Source organism: Saimiri boliviensis, chromosome 5 (assembly GCF_048565385.1).
Source record: "Saimiri boliviensis isolate mSaiBol1 chromosome 5, mSaiBol1.pri, whole genome shotgun sequence".
NCBI classification, from domain to species: Eukaryota; Metazoa; Chordata; class Mammalia; order Primates; family Cebidae; genus Saimiri; species Saimiri boliviensis.
Genome location: NC_133453.1, coordinates 77,886,539 through 77,914,258, shown reverse-complemented (window position 1 = coordinate 77,914,258; position 27,720 = coordinate 77,886,539). Strand labels below are relative to the sequence as shown.

At 34.7% G+C, this 27,720-nt stretch overlaps 1 protein-coding gene across 10 annotated transcripts in view; it reads left to right on the top strand.

Moving 5' to 3' along the window:
* SLC4A10 (solute carrier family 4 member 10) overlaps window positions 1-27,720 on the top strand; it is a 374,879-nt gene that overhangs the window by 85,509 nt on the left and 261,650 nt on the right. For 3 of the 10 annotated variants that reach the window (XM_010329677.3, XM_003921935.4, XM_039469956.2), the window contains exon 2: window positions 10,608-10,743. The exons of 5 other annotated variants lie outside the window; for them this stretch is intronic. In XM_010329677.3, coding sequence (XP_010327979.1) covers window positions 10,663-10,743 — 81 coding nt within the window. In that variant the 5' untranslated portion in view covers window positions 10,608-10,662. Of the gene's footprint in view, window positions 1-10,009; window positions 10,744-12,491; window positions 12,649-27,720 lie in introns of those variants that run through there. 2 more of the 10 variants (XM_074399588.1, XM_074399590.1) reach the window with 2 other exon arrangements.

Below are 27,720 nucleotides of genomic sequence, written 5' to 3'. Positions count from 1 at the left end.
TGCTGTTACAAATTATGTTGCTATAATTGCCATTGCACTTACATCTTTGTGCTCTCATTCCTTAGGCTATTTTTACACAGTATCTTCTCAAGATTAAGAATATTTAAAATTATTATATCTCTATTTGCAGTCAGGCTTAAGAAGCATTCTTTCATTAAATTTAAGAGCATTTTAATAGGATAATTCATACATTATACAACTATAAACACTGAAGAGAACAATAATTCAATGGAACAAATGTTTAGTGATAGTAGCTACATGGCTACCTGACATTTATTATATTTCTCTTGTTTGAGTCACCTTTGAAATTATTCTTTTATTTACCATAAGAGTAGCTTCAAAGGTGACTCAAACAAGAGAAATATGTTTGAGCTTTCAAATAGCCATCCAACATAGAAAGGTAATTTTAGTGGCCTGAAAAATGCCGTTTTAAAAAAATTGTACTTTAGTTTCTGGGGTACCTGTGCAGATCATGCAGGATTGTTGCATAGGTACATAAATGGCAAGGTAGTTTGTTGCCTCCATCTCCCCTGTCACCTATATCTGGCATTTCTCCCCATGTTATCTCTCCCCAGTCTCCCCACTGTCCCTCCCCTGGCTCCCCCAACAGACATTTTTAATGATTCACAACATAGTTTAAGGACATACTAAGTTCAAATCTTGCCAATATATTTATTAGGTGTGATGGGATAATATGAAAGTGAATCATACATATTCTTTGCCTTAAGGATCTTAATAATTGTAAATGAAAGACAAGACTAAGCCTAAAAGAAAGTGAAAATATTTCAGAGTAGTCAGGAAGTTTAAAAGTTACAGGGACAAAAAAAAAAAAAAAAAAATGTGGCACATATACACCATGGAATGCTATGCAGCCATAAAAAATGATGAGTTTGTGTCCTTTGTAGAGACATGCATGAACCTAGAAACTGTCATTCTCAGCAAACTGACACAAGAATAAAAAACCAAACACCGTACGTTTTCACTCATAGGCAGGTGATGAACAATGAGAAAACTTGGGCACAGGGAAGGGAACAACACTCACAGGGCTAGGTCTGGAGGCAGGGAGGGTGGAGAGGAGGGGAGGGGAGGACTGCCGGGGGGAGGGGAGGATGGGGAAGGATAACACCAGGAGAAATGCCTGATGTAGGTGACAGGGCTGGGGGAGGGAATAGAGACAGCAAACCACGGCGGTATGTATATACCTATGCATCAATCCTGCAGGATGCGGGACATGCACATGTAACCCAGAGCCCAAATACAATTAAAAAAAAAAAAAGAGCGTGAGAAAGGGAGGTAAAACCAAAAGCATGTAATTAAGGAAGGTTTCATGGAAGATGTTCTTTGCTAAATTTTAATGGATAAATAGGATTTAAAACCATGGAGATGAAGGAGAGGCCTGCATTCTAATAACAGAAACGTTTATTAAGTACTTCCTATTTCCTGGATTTGAGGCACTTTATGAATTAAGTACTTAGAATTTTAGTTCATCTAATTTTTCCAAAAACACTATGTAGATAGATACTGTTATTATCTACACTACACTGACAGGGAAACTGAGGTCCACAGAAATTTTGTAACTGGTATAATGTCCCAGGGTTATTAAATGGCAGCACTAAGATCTGAACCGAGATCAGATGTAATAGCATGAACAAAGCTAGAGGCCTTAAAACACAGAATGATTATTAGGAACGGTGAGCTATTGGGTTTAGGCAGAGTATCTGACAAATAAAAGTGAGTAGTGGTTGATGACATTGGAAAGATCTGTCAGAATCAGTTATGGAGGTTATCAAATACTAGATTAGGAAACCTGCAGAGAATTTTTGACTATCTAGTGATGGTAGTTTTGGACAGGTTGAAACTAAGACTTAAAAGGGATTACTAGATTTTGTAACTAGGCAGTCATTTTTATAGCCATAACATTTATTCAGTAATTTCTGTAGGCTAGGATTTTGAGGCAAATGTTGCCAATGTTGAGAATAATGAGGATAGAGAAATGGCCATTGGATGTGGATAAGGGAAGGAACTGATCATCCTCCGTTATGCACTTTCTCTTCTACAGTTAGCTCATCAACTTTTTAAATGATCCATTGGCTCTTCTCTCAATAGTGAAGATGATAATAATAAAAATATCATTTATTGAACTTATATATGCTAGACTATGTTGATTGCCTTATATATATTGTCTTTTTAACTTTCAAAATAACTTTATGAGGTAAAAACAATATTAACTGTATTTTACAGATAAGAAAACTGAAGGCTGGAGGCTCAAGCAACTTGCTCATGGTTGCTAATTGGTGAATCCAAGATTTAGTCAGTATTTGACTCCAAAGGCATTGGAATATAAAAGCTGTGTTATAGCACTGAATTTTTATAACGTGTTTTGCTCTACTAGCTCTGTAGTGCCTACACTCTTATCTTCAGATCTTGGAAACTACTGCTCAGCCATGTATTTTGTGCCTGATTCAGTTTAATTATTTTATAATTTTATTTTATACAGTTCTTTTTTTATACTATCACAAGTCACTCTTTTTCAGAATGATAGTAGCAAACATATATTCAGCAATTACTCTATGCCAGGCAGTACGCTACCTGCTACACATGTAATAATGACATTTAATCCTTGCACAACAATCCCACTAAGTTTATCATCATTTTACATTTGAGAAAACTGAGACAGAAAGCATATATACAGAGCCCAAGGTCAAAACCAGGATTTGAAATTAGTAGTCTGCCTCCGTACCCTGTGCTTTTAACCACGACATACGAGTCCTTTTGAAAAATAAAGGATGAGTTTTGAGAATTTTTAGTTTTTTCTTTTAGGTGTTTTTTGCTGTTAACAATCATATTTATTTATGATCTGTGAACCTGTCTATATTAGAATTTAAAAAGACAAAACCTGTCTTTAGCTTTTATAACTATCACTTTAAGTACAATTGTAGTGTTGCCAAAATTGCATTTTTCACTGCACACTGATTTTATTATGTATTTATTATTCATTTGCTGCTTTATTCTTTTTTAATTTTTAATTATTTAATTTATTATTGATTTTTATTAAAAATTTAAAATAATTTCAATTGATATATAATAGTTGTACATATTTTGGGATATATTTGGTATTTTGATCCAAGCATACAACTGTAATGATCACATCAGGGTAATTGGGATATCCGTCACCACAAACATTTCTTTTCATTGAGAACATTTCAATACTTCTCTTCTAGTTAGGTTGAAATATGCAATAAGTTATTGTTGACTATAATCTCCCTACTATAACAGTAAATAGTAGAACTTATTCCTTCTATCTATTTTTGTACCCATTAACCAACTTCTGTTTATCCCCCTTCCTTTTACCCTTCCTGGCTAATCATAACCACCATTTTATTCTCTACCCTCATAAGATCCACATTTTTAGCTCCCACATATGAACATGAAATCATCAGAGATATGCACATCAAAACCACAATGAGATATCATCTCTCACTCCATTAAAATGGCTATACCAAAAGACAAAAAATAATGGATGCTGGCCAGGATGCAGAGAAAGGGTAACGCTTGTACACTGTAAGTAGAAACACAAGTAGCACAGCCACTATGGAAAATAGTGTGGAAATTTCTCAAAATAGACCTACCATATGACCCAATTCCACTGCTGAGCATATATCTTAAAGAAAGGAAATCAGTATATTGAAGAGATATCTGCATTCCCATGTTTACTGTAGCATTTCACAAAAGCCAAGATATGGAATCAACCTAAGTTTCCAACCACAGGTGAATGGATAAAGAAAATGTCATATACATACATGATGGAATATTATTTATGAAATCTTGTCATTTGCAACAACACGGATTAAACTGGAGGTCATTATGTTAAGTGAAATAAGCCAAGATTGCATTTTAATGCTAGCTAAGTTTATCAGAAAATTTCACTTAAGAATCATTATTTCATTGGGTTTTGGAAACAATGAAAAATTTTAAAGATTAAATACATGGCAAATTTTTATTTATATTTTCCTATCATTTGCTTAGCACTGGAATAGTGCTTGGAGAGGATAAGTTAGCACATTAAGAAAATGTTGTATTTTGGAGACATATTCGTGGCTCGTTGGTCCTCCCAAGTGATTCCTTGGCTGAAGATATATCTGATAGTCATTTGAAAGGTTTCTTAAGGCTAAAAAAATCTCTCTTTCTGTTTCAATGAGTAAAATAGCTTGCTCTGGGACAATGACTCCCTCTTTCTAGGTCCAGTCATTCTACAGATGTCACAGAGAAAAAATAAAGTCTATGTCTACACTTATCATTGTGTTGGTTTTCAATTAGTCTGCTTTGCCATCTTTTAGTAACTTCTATTCAGAGTTGTTTTGCTTTACAATCCTGGGTATGTTCCCTATGGATCAACAGTGTATCTTTGTCTATAAGCAGAGAAACAAGGAAGCTGTATTTATCCTAAGTTTTTGTTGTTACTATTAGAAAACCTACAAAGATAACCCTATTTGGTTTAATTATCCTTAATTTAAACCTTTATGTTAATGTACACCTACCTTTCCTTTTCTATTTTCATATTAACTTTTTGAAAGTATTATTCCACACAGAGACTGTATGATAACACAGTTTTGGCAAGACAATGAGGAAACAAGATATTGCTGTTGGATGGTATAAGTAGATATAACCCTTCTAGAGGGAAATTTAGTAGTTTTTACCCAAAGCCTCAAAAACATTTATATCCTTTGATCCAGTAAGTTTACTTATTAGTGTATATTCTAAGAAAACAGAAGATATATGTAAGGCTTTGTACACAGAGATGTTATTACATTGTTATTTGTAATATTGAAAAATGGGAAAAAACTGAAAAATGTAGGAATAGGAGATTGGTTCAATGAAGTATGGTACCTCTATTTGATAGAATACCAGTTAGCCATTAAACATTATGTTGTAGAAAAGTACTTATCGATGTAAGGAAATGTTCATAATATAATACTTGGTAAAGATGAATAGTTTACTATCATTTTAGGCATATATTATTTAAAATACTAAAAGTAAAATCAATAATGGTTATCTCTGTATAATCAAATTTTATGAGTGATTCTCCCCATCTTTTTGATCTTTATGTTTTCTTCTGTCTTTATAGACATGAAGTACTTTTGTAACTGGTATAAAAAGTTAGCCAAATACAAAGTCAGTATTACCTAGAAAATTATTGTATCTCTTATTTTCCTCTGTTGTGTGATCTGCTATACAGTTTTACTGATGATGATGAAATTAGAAAAAAAATGAATCGATTAACAACTGGAGTAAAAAAAGAAATGGTGTATTATTAAAGTTTGCTACTATCATTTGCATTTTGAAAATGTACTATATCTTTACCATTTTAGACAGGCAAAGGTGTTTTATTTGAGGCACAAACACTTCATCTAAACTTCATCTGAACTGACCCTTTGTGTTGTGGCACCCTACAACATCTACCCCAACAGCCAGTGCTGATTATTTGCCATAATAATTAGGGTTTCAATCGCAGTGGTCAGCCTCCATCTATAAGGTGTTCTTTCTTGATAGCTTTACTGTGCACTATAGATATGTATGACCCCGAATTTGACCATATTCCTTGTAAATGTGAAAATATGATAGTTTCATCACTTCTCAAAAAAAGAGAAGTAGGTACTCTGCAGTATTCCCAGTGCTTTCCATTGTCCTGCTGTTAGTGAAAATCGCTTAAGATCAACTCTAACTAGCAATGATTAGACAAATTGTGTCACGAAGTTATGCCATACAGTTTTTTCCGTTTTTTTCATATAGTGCTAAGATTGTTGTGAGAGTTAATTTGTCAAAAACAGTCTGTACTAGCTATATCTCAGTATAAATAAAGTGTGAAAGTAAACAATCACACACACCCATAATAAATAATACAAAGGCACATAAGGAATGATTTTTTTTTTAAGTTTAGATAGTCGATGAAAGTAGATTTGAATATTTTCATGAAATTAGACTAGTAATATAGTACAACATTGAAAAACTGAAATCTGAAGCAAAAATTTAGTGAAAAGAGGAAGCACATGAGAAACAGTGGTATGTGTTGAACTACTGAAATACTCCAAAAAACTAATTCCTATTTTTATGAAAAACATGAAGTCTACAGTTATATATTTAATAGATGAGTCATATTGGGCGCCATCTTTAAAAAAATCAGACATTTGGTCTTTTTTTTTGGCATTTGTTTTATATAGTTGAAATTGTACCCCCAAAATATATTGGGATATTGCTTTCCATTTAGTATGCTATTATGCTATATATTTTCCTTTGTCATTAACATCTTCTGATCATAATATTCAGTGGTTACATGGCATAACACTTTTGGCATTCCATAATTTAACTAATCTTTATCTTATTATTTTGATTTTTTACTGGCTTTTTTTTTTTTTTTTTTTTTTGAGGAGTTTCACTCTTGTCACCAGGGTAGAGTGCAATGTCATGATCTCAGCTCACTGCAACCTCCACTTCCCAGGTTCAAGTGATTCTCCTGCCTCAGCCTCCTGAGTGGCTGGGATTACAGGCATGTGCCACCACACCTGGGTAATTTTCTTTCTTTCTTTTTTTTTTTTTTTGTATTTTTAGTAGAGACAGGATTTCATCATGTTAGTGAGGCTGGTCTCAAACTCCTAACCTCAGGTGATCTGCCTGCCTCAGCCTCCCAAAGTGCTGGGATTACAAGCGTGAGCCACTGCACTCAGCCTTCTTCTAAATAATATAGCACTAAACAGCATTGAGCAAAAATCCTAATCTGCACTATTGCCTTTAGACAATAGGAAATACTAAGGCAAACAACAGAACATTTTTAAGACTTAATACATTTTGCCAAGTTATTTTGAGAAGTTTAACTAATTTACACTTTTTAAAGCAGTAGTGTGTAAAACAAAATGAATTGTAGTTACTGAGGTATTCTTTGAAGCACGTTGCTTTTGAATAAAAATAAAAGGTAAATGCTTTATGATAATTTAGAAATTTAATATAGAAAACTTGTGATTCTTATAGTTTCTTTTTACTGTTTCTCAACCTAAAAAATATTAAAATGGATGTTATTTGAATTACTAAGATATAGTGTATTTATACAAAAATATAATTAAAAACAGTGATTTATATTGAGGAAAACCAGGAAACAGGAATTCTGAATTTTGATCTTGGCTCTGCTACTAACTGATCTTGGATATGTCACTTAACTTCTCTAGAATTTAGTTTTTCCCATCTGTAAAATGAGTGTATTGCTAAACAAGCAGTAATTATAATAAAGAAGTTCTTCCTCTTTTTAAGATGCTGATCATTTATCATTTGAAATGTTCTTATGTGCAGCAAGTCATTAAATAAAGTTACCCTCAATGTGCGCTTTTTACTCTGTGGTGGTGTGAATGTTTTTGCACCTCCAAAGTTCATATGTTGAAAATGTAATCACCAATACAAGGGTATTAGTTGAGACATTTGGGAGGTGATTAGACCATGAGGGCAGAGCCCTCATAAATGGAGTTAGTACCCTTATAAAAAAGGCCCTAGACAGTTGCCTTTCCCCCTTTTCTGCCATGTGAGGTTATAGTGAGACTTCTCAGGCTCAAGAGCTGTGAGAATATTTGTTGTTGATATGCTACCTAGAGACTGTGGTATTTTGTTATAGCAGCCCAAATGGACTAAGATACCATCTTTTGGTTCTCTCTTTATTCAGTCCAAGGGTGGTGTTCAGCTAGGTTTTGGCTATTCATATTTCTTTTATCAAATATTTGTTAAGGCTAGGGAATGTCTAGAGGTATTCTGCTTTACTATTATGACTATACCTTAGTAACACTGATATGAGTAGCATACTGTATGAATAAATACTTTGTTTTAGAGCAATGGTTTTCTTTCTTTTTTTTTTTTTTTTTTGAGACGGAGTTTCGTTCTTATTACCCAGGCTGGAGTGCAATGGCGCCATCTTGGCTCACCGCAACCTCCGCCTCCTGAGTTCAGGCAATTCTCCTGCCTCAGCCTCCTGAGTAGCTGGGATTACAGGCATGCGCCACCATGCCTAGCTAATTTTTTGTATTTTTTAGTAGAGACGGGGTTTCACCATGTTGACCAGGTTGGTCTCCATCTCTTGACTTGTGATCCACCCGCCTCAGCCTCCCAAAGTGCTGGGATTACAGGCTTGAGCCACTGCACCCGGCCTAGAGCAATGGTTTTCTAAAAACTAGGTATCTTATAGTTTTTAGTAATTCGTCATGTTAAATTACTATTAAGAGGGTCAAGTAATAGATTTTAAGTAATTTTTTGGTTTAAATAAATCTTATCAACTAGATGATAGAGAGATTAAGAGCTGCCTTGCACTAAGGTTTCATGTTTTTATTGCAAAGATCAATTGTGTTTGCAAGAAAACACTGAAGAAAATAAGATTACATATACTAACTGATGACATCCAGAGAATGATAGAAATATCAATGTTTATATTCATGCTATGACAAAATACCTGAAGGAAAAGTTCAATTTTTTTTATTTATTATTGATTCATTTAATAACTTTGATATATAATAGTAGAGGAGGTTAGGAATGAACCTTGCTTGACATTTCTCTTTCCCTCATTTCTCACATTCAATCTCCAAATTCTATCTTTTTTTCACTAAGTTCTGTATCTGGAATCTATTCATTTCTCTTCATTCCTACTGCCACTTCTTTAGTTCAGGCCATCCATCATCCCCTGATTGAAGTTATGTAACATCCTCCTAATTTGTCTCCCTTCCTCTAGTTTTGTTTTACTGGATTGTCTATAGAGTAGCCAGGATAATTTAAACCTGATTATGTTGATGGTTTCTCATTCCCCTAAGGGTAAAGCTCACACTTTAAATGGCTCCTGAGGCTTACCACGACTGGCCCTTGCTTTTGATCTCTCCCCTCTGTTCTTACATGTTATGGTCTATCCATGCTGTGTTTACCATTCCTTGACAGTGACTAGGTCAGGATCTTCTGTTTTAACAGTACTTCCCTAGGGAAATCCTTTCAGATCCCTAGATTGGGTGTGATGCCTTGCTATTGCTTTAATACCAACTTTTAATTCTTCAGTTATAACAAAATATACTTGTTTGATTTATCTGCTTTCTGTGATGGCAGGTTTTGTGTTTTTTGTTACGGAGTCCCTAGCACCTATATAGTACCTGACTCATAGAAGGTGTTCAATATTTTCTACAGGAAAGAATGAATATAGAAAGAGAGACAGTATAGCTTAGGAAGGCTTTATTGAGAAGATAGGTCTTACAGGATAATCCATTTTGATTATAATAAGAGGGTAAATACTACATAGATAGAAATATTTGTTTACATGTGATTTTTCATTCAGATATGTTGTCATATACATACAGCCAAACTACTGTGTCTGGAAACTGTGCAGTTAGAGGCAGTAGTTTATCTAAAAGGATAATTTGGATCAGCCCAGTTTCTTAAGATTCACTGTGACTAGTCTCCATCAAATGTTGCAAGTGGGAGAAGGGAAACTATTTACAGGTAGATAAATAAAGTGTTCACAGAGTCATGGATTCAGGCTGTTCATAATTTGAGGGCTATTTCAAGGTAGTATGTTGTACTTGGTGTCTTAATTTCGAATGTAGTTGAATTGACTATAATTTTAGTCTTTTTTTTTTATTTGTGTTTTCTTTATCACTAAAACAACATTTTGTCACATGGTAAAGAGAAAGCATTTCCAATTATAATTTTTGAGATATTGATTTTCTATTATGAAAACATTTTATCAATCTTAAAGTTTCCTGATTCTGCTATGTTGTGGTAAAAGAAAACATTACTCAAACTTTGATAAATAAACCACAGTGAAAATTTATAATAAAAATGCCAGTAACTTACATAGGTTTCATTACTAGATTTAACCATGCAGTCTTAGAATTTTATAAATAGCACATTATCTTTTGCATGTTAACTGTTTAGAAGATACTAAATAAAAATATAAAATGTATGTTGGTATGAACAATCTGAAACATAAATGAAATCCCTGAAAATTAAAAGGTGAATATATATTTAACTATTTACTATTATACACAATTGTCAAAGATTGCCAAAATAAAAATCCTTTTTAGGCACTCATCATTTTGATGGTTTAGATAAGTGATGATACCCAGAGTTTGGAGGAAAGATTTCTTTAAGAGAGTATAATTTAGCTTGGTAAATCATAAAGCTTAAAGCTTAGTCATGTATAGCGAAAGCTGCCTAATAATTAAGAGTTGACATTTTAACATGGTATTTGCAACAGACACATTGGATACTTAATTAAATGGATAACTCCTTATTTTTAAAGGACTGAAAAAATTTGGCTATACTTGGCAAATGAAATCTTCATAGTAGCAGAAATGGGAAATCTGAAGGATGTGGCTCATGATCTGTTTGGATGATGCAGAATTGCTCTAAGCAGTAAGCTTACTGTTTTCAGACAGCATTAGCAGCATCAGCAAATACAACTGTGTCAGTCTCTCTTAGTATGGGGTGTTTGTAACTGCACAGGGGAGACGATAAACAGTATATGTGATTTGATATCTTGATGATGGCTTAAACAGATACTGATGGACAGATCTGCTGTTTGATATTTTTTTCACTAGCCCTGAAGATGCTGAGACATAGAGATGGCTGTGATTATCTTTTGTAAGACAGGAAATGCAGTCTTTAGGGGTTTCTGGAAATAGAAAGGTCATGCAGTCTGGAACCTGTGAGCCTTTTCAATCTCTAAGTCATCAGGTATGACCTCATGAATTATGATGATACTATCAGAATGTAGGGTGCTTGCTTTTTCTAGTTCTTACTCATTGAAAATGTTCATTAATGTAATTGTTTACTGTCAGACTTTCCTTGGGATATTTGAACAAGTAAGATTTATAGCAGCTAAACAATATGATTATTAGAAATGTGTGTCTATGTGTTTGCCTGTATGTGTGTATGTGTTTGAAATTTTGTTTACTTTAGCTTCTTGTGGGGTAGAGGGGGCTAAAGCAAGAGATTCTTTGAATGTGATTAAAAGCAAGGTTTGAGGCACTTCAGATTTTTCCAGATTAAGCCTGAATAGAGTCGATCTTTATATTTTACTTCAAGTGATAAAAATAGTATAAATTGATCAAACTGATAAGGATACATCATAGTTAGCTGCTTATAGTGATATATTACAAATACTTTTATTATTTGGAATTTCTTAAGCATAGAAACTGATGCTGCTACCATTGTAGTGTGCTACATAGCAATGAAAGTTTGATGAATAGAATCATCTTTATCAGCATCTGACCTCTAAACTAATTTGCCGAAATTTATATTGCATTATCTGAACTGTTTTAAAGACATCTCAGATCTATTGAAATACTGATGCTCTTGGTGCTTTTAAGATAGATATACACTAACACATTGTTCATAGATGAAAGCAGACTATAAATCTGTTTTTCACAAAGAAAGCTTGTGACATTTAAGCTTATTGAAGATTTTTTGACCCAGAGAGCTTCGTCCTTTGCTTACTTTCATTTTCAAACTGAAAATACTTGACTATATTAAACATGCAAATGATTTGGATTTTATGTCCATTTTGTCCCGAAACCCTGCCATTTATTTTAGACTATTTTCACCCATCAAGTTATATATAATGCATTTAACTTTGATTTGTTATAGCATATCCTTAGAATTATATACTTGAGTAATAAACTACCTATATTTGACATTCAGATTTTGAAGGAAATATATTTCATTTTTTAAATAGTGTACATACTTCCGCATCAGTGTTAGAGAACTTTTCAGGTAATCCATATTAAATGATCAAAAAGAGATAAACATGTTGCAGCAGTTGTCAAAAGAAAGATGGTTTTGCCTTCATGATTCTATAGGCTGGTTGTAATTTAATGCCTCATCAGGGTTAAATGACATAGATTAAAAAAATGGATATATTTAAGGAAGTCTGAAACAATGAATTGATTCAGTCAAGGGTTAAGTTTCTCCTTTTTAATTAAAAACATATTCTGCCTACTGATATTAACTGTAATTTATATGTTATTCAGGCTACTTAGCCAGCTTATATTCTTATTAGTAGGGAAGATTGCCATATTCTTAAGCTTGATTAATTTTGAAATGATTTGAATATACCTTTTAGTTGCAACAAAACCTGTCTAATCTGTTAGAATTTATTTCCAGTATTTGCATGTATTAGTCATTATGAGTACATTCTGTTTCTTGGCATTGCTTTGGGATTCTTCTTGGTATTGGTTTCACAGCATTCTGCTATTTTTCACTGTATTACTGACCTTTCAAGAAAATCAGACTGTAAAGATTTTTTGTTACTTTCCTTTAGTGGCACTTAAATTAGGATCTTTCAATAATTTTGTAAGGTGGAAAAATTACTATTTTTAAATTGTCATTTCTGTCACAAATCAGAGAAATTTTCTCTGTTACTATTTCAAAATATACTACATTAAAAAGTAGAGACTGGTTAGCTCGTTGGTTAAATGCAATGTCAACCTTTCTTTCTGCATGGCAAGATAATCTTGACCTTTAGAATGGTAAAACTGATTGTAAACTTGCCCAGTAATGATTGGTCATCTTCCTTACAAAGGTTGCCTTCGTTTATACTATTTTACATGCATTTCATTATACATCATAAAGGTTTTTAAAGTAAGCTATCTATAAACAACTATTTGAGTAATTCTTCAATTCAGTAAGCATTGTAAAGGCTGATCATTGCATGATACTGTATATATTTGGTGTTATGAGTAATGCAGAAAAGAAAAAGTCATTTCCTGCTTTCAAGGAGATTAGAAAACCTATACAATAAGTTGTGTTTATATTTTGAATTGACCTTGAATAGGTAGTATGCTACAGTCAGTTTCAACTTAAGCTGATGAATCTTAGAATGAGTTACACGTAACCTTTTTTTCCTCATGTAAATTCCTTGATATTAGATAAATGAAGGTTTAGGCCAAACTGTATAATTATGCATCCTGTAACTTTAGTGAAAATTGCTTTAAAGACTTTTAGAGTGCATAATTCCTTGTATAGGGCTTTATAAACTGTGCATAATTCCTTGTATAGGGTTTTATACAACATGCAAAGTAAAATAGCTGTGTGTGTTATATAAGCTGTCATTGACAGCATGAGACTGAATGTGGACCTAGTGTGCTGGCAGGGGGCAGAAGTATCAGCTCAAAATAGAGACGTGACCAATCTTGTCTAATTCCAGGCTCAGTATGGGTAATTAAGTCTTACAGAAGGGGTTTTGACTTCATGGGAATAAAACTTGGAAATAAAGAGTAGCAAGTGTGGAAGCGTCTGATACTAACTAGGTCATTTGGAGAGTCCTTTGAATAAAATGGAGGAATAGGAGTTACCTCAGACTCTGAGAAAGCAGATTGGGACCAACTAATGTGGAAGTGGATTTAAGCTGCTGCTTTGTGAACAGTCAGGCCTTACTTTCTTCTCTTTCATTCCAATATGCTTGCTGACAGTTGCAGGAAGGTGGGTAGGGCGGATGCAAAGCCCTTGTTTCCCCAGAATCCTAAACTGGGACACGCTGCCTGATAGTGCCTCCAAAGTGCCCGTTTCCTTGTGTTAGAGCAATAGAAAATTGATTTGCAAATTCTTCTGGTTTGTAACGGCTAGCTGCAGTAAGGAGTTAGTGCGATGGTTCAGTGTCTAGACTGGCCACATTCTCTGGGTTCAAATCTTAGCTATACTACTTACCAGCTGTCTGATCTTGGCTTGTTTCCTGATATGTAATATAGGGATAATAGTGACACCTACTTCAAAGAGTTGTGGTAAACATTAAGTGAGTTAATGTACATGAAACACTTATAAGAATACCTGACGTATAGCAAACATATTGTCAACATCCTTTGTCCACAGACTTTGTTATAGACATTCTAAGAGGTTGGATGGGCTACTGGCAAGATTTTGTAACAGTCATCATGCAGTTTAGTTTTGTTCCCTCTACCTCATTCTCTTTATCAAATAAGAAACATATGCTACACTGAAATATAATTATAAAAATGCAAACAACAACTTGCTATATCCAATTCAATTCTAACACTAACTGACAATAAGAATTCTAACTCGATGAAAGATTTTGTGTTTAAACTTTGCATCTGCCTGCTAGGCTGATTCAAACTCTTAGAATTCTATGTATGTAGATTCTTTGCTTCTCTGTAGTATACCATCTACTTTTTTCATGACTGAAAGATTACTAGAATTTGGGGAAAATTTAACAGCAACATAAGGTCTTTCTTGGCTATTTTTATATACTAAAATTAAGGGGTAAAAATAAAGGCTTAAAGAAAATAATGGGGTAAATTTACATAGCACAGATTTAATGATAATCATCAAAAATGTCCAGGACAAAAAATTTTACTGAAAGTTAAACACAATGTGTTTTTAATAATTTTATTTCTTGGTATTTTTATTCTAGATGGAATACTAAAATAAAATATATTATAAATAGAATACTATATGTGGAAATAGAACAATTCAAGTTCCCATTTGATAGAGCATAACATTTTGAATTGCTGGTCATTATTTAATGTAAAAGCATCTATCTGCTTAAAATTGTCACTAAACTTCAAAGTACAAATGAGTAATATGATATTTGGATTAAATTTACATGCTTAAATATGGCATTTTGTTACATCTCTGAATTTTACTTCTCTTCTCTGAAGAAATTTCCTTAGTGTGCTGCTGTTCCCCCATATTGGCACAGGGTCAGTTGAATCTCAGAATAATGCAATTTTTAAAAACAAATATACAAAACCTTACAATGTTCTAGAAAGAACTTACTGGGCAAGGATATAAAATTCTGCAGGTCTCTGCCTTCAGTAGATTACAGGTAATGGGTTATAACTACAAAATACAAGTAACTATAGCAGAATATGGAAAGTAGTGAATGCCATGGGGTAGATCTTGAAGACTGCCCAAGAAAGAGAAAGGGTCATTTCAGGCAGAGGAAGCAACATAATTAAAGGTAGGCAGGCAGAAAGCAAATAGTAGAATAGTTCATTTTGGCTATAGCCTTGTGGGATAATTTAGACTATTCACAGGAAAGGCTTGTTGAGACCAGATAAGTATAGAATCTTGAATGTTAGATTATGATTTCTAAACTAAGAACATTTGTTTTCCAATGTTCTTATTCCTGGAAAAAATAAAATAAAAAACAAAAGAGCAGTACCTATATTTTGAAGTCATTTTTCAGAGCTCTAACCCTCTTGAGACTTTGAGAATGAAAATTAAATTCCTGAGTAGATTTAGTAGTTAGTAGACAAGGTAGGGGGTAGAAACAAACTGAAGGATTTTAATAAAATTTTCTATCAAAATTGCACGAGAACATTTCTCAGTCTATCCACAAGCACTCAAAAGTCCTAGATTTCAGATCCTAAGAGACCTCCTGCTTGTCCCTGATGTAAACTCCATTTTATTGGTACATAATCTGATTTAGCTTTGGCTTTGTTTTTGACATTTCCTAGAGCAAGGACAATCTAGTGGGATCATTTTAATACAATGAATACTCATGTTACTATGGTGAATAGTTGGATAAAAAGGACTTTGTCTTAGGGAAAATTGGAAATTAAAATTGCTATTTTGAATCACTGAAGTCACTGAATATTTTACCTTTGTTCTTTGTTCATTTAAAAATGAGAAAGTAAACCATGTTTGCAAATACTTTTAATATCACCTTCTACTCCATACACCAGAGGCATTTTAGTATTGCCTGAGATTAGTAAAAAAGCTGGATACTGTCCAAGAGCAGATTTCCTTTAGATGTGACAGCTGGGATGTGACTTTTGGTATCAGATGCAGGAAGACGTCATTTGTACATGGTAATTGTGAAAAAATTGGAACCTATTACCCTTACTTAGTATAAATCATCCATAAAAAGTATGTCAGAAGTAAAACTCCTGGAATTCTACAGGGAGAGTTAAAATAAAACCAGACACAGGTGCTCATCTGACTCTATTTTTAGAACAATGGGAGGCTCATATAACAGAATACTCTGTTTCTTCCTGTAGGAATCTGCATTATTTGAAAGCCGTATTTTCTAGAAGTTCTTGTGAAGTCATACTTATTAATCTTTGCGACTTCACATTGCCTAGGAAAGAGCCATACGCCTGGTAGGAACCCAACAAATTTTTAGTACTTGTTTCAGAATCATAGTCCAATTTCTGCAAGAAAACTTGGATATCACTGGGCTTTGAATTGCTCTAAAATGTTTGAACATTTACACACAGGTTTCTTTCTCAAAAAGCAGATAAAAGTCATTTAGAGGAAAAGGACCCTTTCTTTACCCCAAGACTTAAAAAAAATGGCAATACAGGAAGATTAAGAATAATAAGTTAAAGGATAATTCAGTATTCCTCCCTGAGACTCCTCTTTCTAAAAGGCAGCAGAAACTGGTTCAAATGAACTATATTATGATGTGAGGCATGTAAATATATACTATTATGCCTACTCATTTTTTTCCTTAACTTCAACTTAATCTCATAAGAATTAGTTGAGGCTACTGTATAACATGGAGTAAAGCTGTATACCACAGTGGCAAGGAGCTAGGGTTCTAGAGCTGGAATCTTGTGTTAGGATCCCACATCTTCTACTCTACTGGCAATTTTTATTTTAGGGAAGTTACTTAATCGCTTTTTTCTTCAGTGTTTTCATCTGTGAAATGAGGACACTGATATGCTACTCTCTGGAGTTGTAATGAAAATCAATTAAATTAATGAATTAATACTTCAAACAGTGCCTAGAGTGTTTGATACAGTGCCTAGCTTAATAAACATTGGCTATTATAATTATTCCCACTGATATAGGTAAAAACCACAAATATGTGTATATATACATTTGTGTGTATTCATACATATATATACACACACATAATATACCTTCTATGTATACACAATTTTAGTATGTATGTGTATCTATACATACGTATACATTCTACCTTAAGTATATATAGTATACTGAAAAAGAAATTCAGTAGCTTTCCCAAGATCAAAATTGCTGGCAAAGAATAGGATAATTTGGATTTCAAACTAGAAAGTTAGCTCTACAGCTGTTGCTCTTAACTACTGTTTCATACTGTTTAGAGTATAAACACTTGAATTATATCACAATGTATAAATTAGCATATTCTAAATGCCAAATTGAGACTAAAGATATGAAGTAAACTGAAACTACTGTGAAAGACTTAATGGAAGAATTGTGACTTTTAGGTTCTGGGGTACACGCATAGGATATGCAGGTTTGTTACATAGGTAAATGTGTGCCAAGGTGGTTTGTGGCACCTTTCAACCCGTCACCTAGGTATTAAGCCCAGCATGCATTAGCCATATTTTCTGATGCTCTTCCTCCCCTCACTCCCCAACAGACCCCAGTGTGTGTTTTTCCCCTCCCAGTGTCCATGTGTTCTCATCATTCAGCCCCCAATGAGAATATGCAATATTTGGTTTTCTGTTACTACATTAGTTGGGAAAGGATAATGGCTTCCAACTCTATCCATATCTCTGTAAAGGATCTCATTCCTTTCTATGGCCACATAGTACTTCAGTGTGTATCTGTATCACATTTTCTTTATTCAGTCTATCATTGATAGGCATTTGGTTGATTCCATGTCTTTGCTATTGTGAATAGTGCTGCAATGAATATATGCATGCATGTATCTTTATAATAGAATGATTTATATTCCTTTGGGTATATATCATGTAATGGGATTGCTGGGTCAAATGGTATTTCTGGTTCTAGGTCTTTGAGGAATCGCCACACAATGTTTGAACTAATTTACATTCTCACCAAAAGTGTAAAAGTGTTCCTGTTTTTCTATAGTCTCACCAGCATCTGCTGTTTCTTGACTTTTTAATAATCACCATTCTGACTGGCGTGAGATGGTATCTTACTGTGGTTTTAATTTGCATTTCTTAAATGATCAGTGATGTTGAACTTATTTTAAATATATATTTTTTAGCTGCATAAATATCTTCTTTTGAGAAGTGTCTTTTCATGTCCTTTGTATAGTTTATAATGGGGTTGTTTGTTTTTCTCTTGTAAATTTGTTTAAGTTCCCTGTAGAGTCTAGATACTAGACCTTTGTCAAATGGATGGATTGCAGAATTTTTCTGTCATTCTGTACATTGTCTGTTTTCTCTGATGATAGTTTCTTTTGCTGTATAGAAGCTCTTTAGTTTAATTCTATCTCATTTGTCAATTTTTGCTTTTGTTGCAATTGCTTTTGATATTTTTGTCATGAAACCTTTGCCCATGCCTATGTCCTTAATGGAATTGCCTAGATTTTCTTCTAGGGTTTTTATAGTTTTGGGTTTTATATTTAAGTCTTTAATCAATATTGAGTTGATTTTTGTATAAGCTGTAAGGGAAAGGTCCATTTTCAATTTTTTGTACCATTTATTAAATAGGAAATTTTCCCCTTTGCTTGTTTTTGTTAGGTTTGTTGAAGATCAGAAGGTTGTAGATGTGTGGTCTTATTTCTGAATCCTCTATTATGTACCATTGGTCTATGTGTCTGTTTTTGTACCAATATGCTGTTTTGGTTACTGTAGCTTTGTAGTATAGTTTGAAGGTGGGTAGGGTGATGTCCCCAGCTTTGTTCTTTTTGCTGAGGATTGTCTTGGCTATACGGGATCTTTTTTGGTTCCTTATGAATTTTAAAATAGTTTTGTCAAATTCTGTGAAGAATGTCAATAGTTTAATAAGAGTATTGTTTAATCTATAAATTACTTTGGGCAGTATGGTCATTTTTATGATGTTGATCATTCTTATACATGAGCATGGATTGTTTTTCCATTTGTTTGATTCCTGTCTGATTTGCTTGAGCAGTGGTTTGTAGTTTTCCTTGAAGAGGTCCTTCACTTTCCTTGTTAGCTGTATTCCTAGGTGTTTTATTCTCTTTGTAGCAATTATGAATGGGAGTTCATTCATGGTTTGGCTCTCTGCTTGTCTGTTGTTGGTATATAGAAATGCTTGTGATGTTTGCATGTTGGTTTTATATCCTGAGGTTTTGCTGAAGTTGTGTACCTGCTTAAGAAGCTTTTGGACTGATATGGGGTTTTCTAGGTATAGGATCATGTCATGTGCAAACAAAGACAATTTGACTTCCTCTCTTTCTATATCAATACCCTTTATTTCTTTCTCTTGACTGATTGACCTAGCCAGAATTTCCAATACTATTTTAAAGGTAGTGGTGAGAGAGTGTCCTTGTCTTCTGCCAGTTTTCAAGGGGAATGCTTCCAGCTTTTGCCCATTCAGTATGATATTGGCTGTGGGTTTTTCATAAATGGCTTTTATTATTTTGAGATATGTTCCTTCAAACCCAGTTTATTGGGAGTTTTTAACATAAAGCCACGTTGAATTTTATCAAAGTCCTTTTCTGCGTCTATTGAGATAATCATGTGGTTTTTGTCTTTTTTCTGTTCATGTGATGAATTATGTTTATTGATTTGGATACATCGAACCACCCTTGCATCCCAGGGATAAAGCCAGCTTGATTGTGGTGGATGAGCTTTTTGATGTGCTGCTGGATTCAGTTTGCCAGAATTTTATTGAAGATTTTTGCCTTGATATTCATCAGGGATATTGGCCTAAAGGTTTATTTGTTGTATCTCTTTCAGGTTTTCATGTCAGGATGATGCTGGCATCATAAAATGGGTTAGAGATGAGTCCCTCCTTTCCAATTGTTTGGAATAATTTCAGAAGAAATTGTACCAGCTCTTCTTTGTACCTCTGGTAGAATTCAGCTGTAAATTTGTCTGGTCTTGGGCTTTTTTGGTTGGTAGGCTATTAATTACTGCCTCAATTTCAGAACTTGTTATTGGTATCTTCATGGAATCAACTTCTTTCTGGTTCAGTCATGGGAGAATGTATGTACCCAGGAATGTATCTATTTCTCCCAGATTTTCTAGATTTTTTTGCATAGTGGTGTTTATAATGTTCTCTGATGGTTGTTTGTATTTCTGTGGCATCAGTGGTGATATCCCCTTTATCATATTTACTGGGTCTATTTGAATCTTCTTTTCTTCTTTATTACTCTAGCTAGTGGTCTGTTTTATAATTGTTTCAAAAAACCACCACCTGGATTCATTGATTTTTTTTCAAGGTGTGTGTGTGTGTGTGTGTGTGTGTGTGTGTGTGTGTGTCTATCTCCATCAGTTCTGCTCTGATCTTCTTTATTTCTTGTATTCTGCTAGCTTTGGGGTTTGTTTGCTCATGGTTCTCTGTAAATAGTTCTTTTAGTTGTGATGTTAGAATGTAGATTTGAGCTATTTCTAGCTTTTTAATGGAAGTATTTAGTGCTGTAAATTTCCCTCTTAACACTGCTTTATGTGACATAAAGCAGACATTCTGGTATGTTCTCTTTGTTCTTACTAGTTTCAGAGAACTTCTTGGTTTCTGTGTTAATTTCATTATTCACCCAGAAGTCATTCAGAAGTGGGTTGTTCAATTTCTATGTAGTTGTATGATTGAGTGAGTTTCTTAATCTTGAGTTCTAATTTGATTGTGCTGTGGTCTAAGAAACTGTTGTGATTTCAGTTCTTTTGCATTTGCTGAGGAGTGTTTTACTTCCACTTAGGTGATCAGTTTTAGAGTAAGCACTGTATAGCACTGAGAAGAATGTATATTCTATTGTTTTGGGGTGGAAAGTTCTGTAGATAACTATCAAGTTCATTTGATCCAGAGCTGTGTTCAAGTTCTGAATATGATTGTTGATTTTCTGCCTTGATGATCTGTCTAATTTGATGTCAGGATGTAAATATGTCCCACTGTTATTGTGTGGGAGTCTATGTCTCTTTGTAAGTCTCCAAGAATTTTAATCTGGGTGCTCCTGTATTGGGGGCATATATAGTCAGGATAGTTATCTCTTCTTGTTGAATTGAACTCTTTACCATAATGTACTGCCCTTATTTGTCTTTTCTGATCTTTGTTGGTTTAAATTCTATCTTGTCAGAAACTAAGATTTCAACCCCTGTTTTTTTCTGCTTTCCATTTGCTTGGTAAATTTTCCTCCATCCCTTTATTTTGAGCCTATGTGTATCTTTGCATGTGAGATGGGTCTCTTGAATACAGCACACCAATGGGTCTTGACTCTTTATCCAGCTTGCCATTCTATGTCTTTTGATTTGAGTATTTAGCCCATTTAATTTAAAGATATTATTATTACGTGTGAATTTGATACTGTCATCATGATGCTAGCTGGTTATTTTGTAGAATTGTTAGTGGAGTCACATCATAGTGTCACTGGTCTGTGTACTTCAGTGTGTTTTTCTAGTGCCTGGTAATGGTTTTTCCTTTCCATATTTAGTACATTTTTTCAGGAGCTCTTACAATGTAGACAGGACCAGTGGTGACAAATGCCCACAGTATTTGTGTGTCTGAAAAGGATTCTATTTCTCCTTCACTTATGAAGCTTGATTTAGCCAGATATGAAATTCTTGGTTAGAAATTCTTTTCTTTAAGAATGTTGAATATTTGCCCCCAATCACTGATGGCTTATAGGGTTTTCACTGAGTGGTTTGCTGTTAGTCTGATGGGCTTCCCTTTGTAGGTAACCTGGCCTTTCTTTTTCACTCCCTTAACATTTTTTCCTTCATTTTGACTGTGGAGAAACTGATAACTGTGTCTTGGGATTGATCTTCTCATGGAGTATCTTATTGGGGTTCTCTGGATTTCCTGAATTTGAATGTTGACCTGTCTTGCTAGGTTGAGGAAGTTCCCTTAGATGATATCCTGAAGTATGTTTGCCAATTTGGTTCCATTCTTTCCATTGCTTTCAGGTACCCCAATCAATCATAGGTTTGGTCTTTTTACATAATCCTACAATTCTTGGAGGTTTTGTTTGTTCCTTTTCCTTCTTCTTTCTCTAATCTTGTCTGAATACCTTATTTCAGCAAGATAGTCTTCAAGCTCTGAGATTCTTTTCTCCACTTGGTCTATTCAGCTATTGATACTTGTGGTTACATTGTGAAGCTATCATGTTGTGCTTTTCACCTCCATCAGGGTCATTTATGTTCCTCTCTAAACCGGTTATTCTGATTGAGAGCTCCTGTCATGTTTTATCATGGTTCTTCACTTCTTTGCATTGGGTCATTGGTTTAGAACATACTCCTTTAGCTTGCCGAAGTTTGTTATTACTCACCTTCTGAACCCTACTTTTGTCAGTTCATTCATCTCAGCCTCATTCCAGTTCTATGCCCTTGCTGGAGAGGAATTGTGATGATTTGGAGAAGAGCACTCTGGCTTTTGAGTTTTCAGCATGTTTGCATTGGTTCTTTCTCATCTTTGTGAGCTTATCTATCTTTGACCTTTGGGGCTCTAACCTTCGGATGGGGTTTTTGTGGGCTGCAGTGATGGTGGCTGTCCCTTCTCCCAAGTTCATCTTAGGCACTCTCCTCCTGCTGCTGGTGGTCACAACCTGAGTCTGCCGAGAGTGCACAGCTCCATGCTTGGGTCCCAAGGCACTGGTGGCATGGGCTCATGGAGGATCTCCTGACCTGCAGGTTGCACAGATCCATGGGAAAAGCATGGTTTCCCAGGCAGGGTAGTATAATCATTCACCTCTTCCCTTGGCTGGGGGTGGGAGCTTCCCTTGCTCTGTGCAGCTCACCAGTGGGCTGTCGCTCCACCCTCCTTTTCCTGGCTCTCTATGGGTTATGCCAACTGCTCAGTCAGTATCAATGAGGGAACCTGGATATCTCAGTTAAAGGTGCAGGATTCACTCGTTTTTGTTCTTCATGACTTGACTTCCATTGGTTTCATTGTACTTCCTTCTGGTTTCCCTTACACTAGAAATAATATCTGTAACATCATTACCACAGTTCCTGCCATAGCTTCTCAATAAATTGCAGTTATTATTATCATAATCTTTCTGATAATTTTGTCTGAATCTTCCTCAATGTGTGCAACCTACTGTTTGGAAAAAATGAATCTGATCAATATCCATGATTTAAATTGCCTGTTGGTTGTTCTTAATAGTGACTATGTATCAGATTCAGGTGTGTAGGTTTTTAACATTGAATCCCCAAACTTATTTCAGAAGCACTAAATAAAATCTGTGGAGATAGAACCCAGGCTTGAATATTTTCAGAAAGCGTTCCAAGTGAATATAATTAGCAGACAAGATTGAGAATTGTTGATTTTCAGGCTGATGATTTCCGTATCTATGGCTGAAATGTATACTTAACCTCTGTCTAGTGTTGGAGACATTGCATTCTGGTAGACATCTCTGCTCATTCATCCTATAAACATCTCAAACTTGGTATGTATCAAACTAAATATACTGTATTCTCTTCAAAACGTTTTTATCTTTCATAGCATGATAACCTGACAATCATCCTCAACTTCTTTATCCCAACCTGAGAACCAATTAATCAGTAAGTTAGGTAGATTTTTTTCTCTGAAGGAGTTCAAAATCTGCCCGTTCTTTTCTTTCTCTTCACCTGGACTATTACAATCACTTCTTACCTCATCTTTTTCTTCCCTTCAACCATCCAAAAACCAGTTCACTCACCACTCAGCTGCCAGAGTACTCTTTCTAAAATGTAAACCAGGATCAGGGGTTTGCCTACTTAAACTCATTGAAAGGGTTATCATTACCTTCAAGATAATTTTTAGAGTTATTTTCATTGCATAAACGCACTTAAAGCTTATTGGTCATCTCTTGCCACTTCCTAAATATGCCCTTCAATCACTTCATCTATACTGAGGCATTGGTAATTTCCTCACACGTTTATTCACCACTTATTCATTTGCTAAACAGGCACTTTGTGAACTCCTATTATTTCTTAAATTCTGGGGGAGCTGTGTGAACAAGATATATAAAATCTACAGTGAAGTGTGTTGTGGGAATCTGAAACAGGCAATTTACCAAATCGGGGATTGTCAAGAAAAGCTTCTCTGAAGTAGTGATTTTTAAACAATCATCTTTAGTTAAATTTAGTCTTAAATTCTACTATTTAGATAGAAAGGGGCAAACTCTCTCAAGTCTCTTAAAGTGTGGTCCCTTGTGTCTATAATGCCATTGACCCCTCATTTATGTTTGTTTCTGTCTTGCGCACTTTTTCTTATTCCTTAGGATTTATTTACATTAAGCATCAACTCCTTTTGAAACATCCCCTTATCCCTGCAGGGTGAATTAGTTGTTTTCTTCAAATGTTCTTCTGTATTCCAGGATTTGCCTTAATTGAAGCACCATATATGCTTTATTATAGTCATTGATTTTATTCTTTCTTAACTATAAACTGTTTAAGGGCAAAGGCATTAAACAGGCATCTTTTATTTCTTTAATGCCATAACTTATGGTGCTTGACATAGTTACTGCTTAACTATGTGTCAAGTTTTTTTTTTAATAAAAAAAATGAAGAAATAAAATGTGCATGAGCAAATATGACCTAAATCACTTTGAACACTAGTAGGAATTCATATTGGCTAAGGTGTACAAGTATGGTTGAACCAGACTCTGAGGTGCTTTAAAGTGAGGGATTTTAAAATCCCTTTAAAATGAGGGATTTTAGATTTTATGCTTAACTAATATATTACCTTTGTAGTGTAGCATGTTGGCTAGAAGCAGTGACTTGTCTTTAAACTGTTTCCACCTCTTGCAGCTGAGTGTTCCTGGGAAACTTTCTTCGCCTCTTTAAGTTTCAGAATACTCATCTGTTTTAAATATTTTAATGAGATAATATATGCAAAGTTTTAGCATTGTTCCTGGCACATTGTAAGCCTTATGATGAATGTTAGTTATTACTGTAATTATGTGCAACACTGATAAAAATAAGACAGCTAAGGAACTAACAGTTTCGGAATGTAGAGTCAGCATTATTCAATGATTAACCATTCAGATGACAGTCAGAAAAACAAAATTTTAGTTCTAGTTTTAGCTCTGCTATTGGCTTGACTGTATTTAATTTTCTCCTACAAAAAATTATGGTAAAAATACCAGATTTATGCTTTTCTCACCAGGGTGGTGTACTTATTCAAGATGTCTAAAGAAAAAAAGCTCAAATTAAAAAAAAATGGGGATTTATAATCTTTGAAATCAATTTTCCTAATGTATTGGCTTACTTGATACTGCCATGCTTTTGCCAAAGCTGTGCCATCTGTCTGGAATCCCTATTCACCCTGATCCTGTTTGTCTTTTAATTGTTGGTTTTAGCATAAAGTGGGATTAGGTGCTCATTTATATATCCCTTAGAATACTAAGTCTACTTCTGGCATAACATTTACCATGTATTGCATTTAAAAGTACACATACTTTCATGTCTTCTCTCTTAGAATGTGAAATCCTAGAAAGCAAGGGTGTCTTTTAATTCAGTATTCTCACTACCTAGTATAGATTCTGGCACATGTTAAATGATTAGTAAATATCTTCTATTAATGGTGATCCAATAGATTATATTTTATAAATTTAAATGTATTTTAAAATGCTTTAGGGCAACAAAAAGAAAATTTCTGAAGCTCATTGAGGGGTTGTTTACTGTGAAGTGGAGATTAGAAAAATAACATTATAATGAATAATAGTAGCAGAGTAACTATTTGAACAGAATATTAAATATCAAATAATAGTGATAAAAATAAGTATTATTTTGGGTATTTGCTCTGAAAACATAAAAAAATTAAAAATGAAGTAAAATGAGGAGACTTTAGCTAAAAATAGCAAATACAACATACACAGCTACTTTTTCTGTCTCCAAAAGTCCTGTTAAAAAGACAACTAAGGGTATTTTTTAACACTATTCCTCTCTCCCAAAACTGAATGTGGGGAGAATATTAGAGGGAAAAAAAACTAACAAAATTTTGTGAGCAGAAAGGCAGAATGAAAATGATAAGTGTCTTGGCCCACTAAGAAAACAGAATTATAAATTGGCAGTGGCAAAAACTGGAATCCAATCCAATTTACAGTGACACATCCTGAAAAGGCACCAGGTATCTCTTTAAGAGAGAATTGGCCAGGTGTGGTGACTCACACCTGTGTTCCCAGCACTTTGTGAGGCCGAGGCAGGCAGATTACTTGCAGTCAGGAGTTGGAGACCAGCCTGGCCAACATGGTGAAACCCCTACTCTACTAAAAACACAAAATTTACACAGGTATGGTAGTGCATGCTTGTAATACCAGCTACTCGGGAAGCTGAGGCAGGAGAATAGATTGAACTTGGGAGGCGGGGGCTGCAGTGAGCTGAAACTGAGCCACTTCTCTCTGTTCCGGGTGACAGAGCAAGACTCTCAAAAAACAAACAAACAAGAAGAGACTCAAGTTGTTAAATAAAGAGTATTGGCTTAAAAGTTAATCACATTTCCAGATACTCTTTCTCCTCACTTCAGATACCCATGCAACTCTCCCACCCCAACTCCAGCAGAATACTGGAATTTTATTCTATGGAGAACGTTATTCAAAGTCTCTTTGGACTAGGTAACCATGGTACAGGTACAGTGAAGAATGTAAAACACTACTTTGTTTTTCTTTTTTTAAAATTGTACTTTAGGTTCTGGGGTACATGCACAGATCATGCAGTGTTGCATAGGTACATACATGGCAAGGTGGTTTGCTGCCTCCCTCTCTATCTTAAAAACAGATGGATTCAGTGAGAAAGCTGCAACATGAACTCCATTTCTTCATTTTGTTCCTAGAGGGTGGCAGCCACACCTTCAGTTACCAGGCAGGATATTGTAGGATCCTTCTCTGTGGAATCTAATCAACTTAAACTTCAGTCCCTCTTTGCTCCCCAAAGGTTGGGGGATTGGAGCTGAAAGTCCCAACACTAGAATTCTGCTTTGTTTTTTCCAGTGACTAGCCTCCATTGTGAAGCTACCTAGGGGCCACCAGCCATCAGTCAGCTCATTAGCATACAGAAAGATTCACCGTTTTGGAGATACTGAGGATTTTTGGAGTTGTATGCAAGAGGCAAAGACCAAATATATTTTTTACCCTGGCACAATCCACTCCCTGGTCTTCAAACACAGATCCCTTACAGTAAAAGAATGTACAACTCAAAAGAACGGACACATTGCTAGATTCTCATTCAGTCACTAATAATTAGAATAGAGAATAGAATAGAATATTTCATGAGACATACTTGTAAAATATGATACAGCATGATACTGCATTCAAGTTTGCAGGCTACCATTGATCTTGTCACATCCCAAAAGCAGGAGTGGTCTCTGTAAACATACAGCTTCACCCTTTCAGCCATCTTTTATGCACTGCTTCCCTTTTAAATAAAAGTACCAGTTTCAGATAGTTTCTTTGTTCACACATATGAGCATACACTTTTAAAAACAGCCAGGTCACATCTTGAATGCTTTGGTGCTTAGAAATTTCTTCACCACACACCCTATATCAGCTCTCTCTCAAGTTCAAAGTTTCACAGATCTGTAGGGCAGGGGGAAAATGCTGTACATCTGTTTGCTAAAGCATAGAATGAGTGATCTTTACTCCTCCCAATAAGTTCTTCATTTACATCTGAGACAACTTCAGCCTGGACTTCACTGTCCATATCACTATGAGCATTTTGATCAAAACCATTGAACAAGTCTCTAGGAAGTTCCAAACTTTCTTACATTTTCCTATCTTCTTCTGAGCCCTCCAAACTGTTCTGTCTGTTGCCCAGTTGCAAAGTTGCTTCCACATTTTCAGATGTCTTTATAGCAGGGCTGGTACCATTAGTCCATTCTCACACTGCTATAAAGAATTTCCTGAAACCGGGTAAT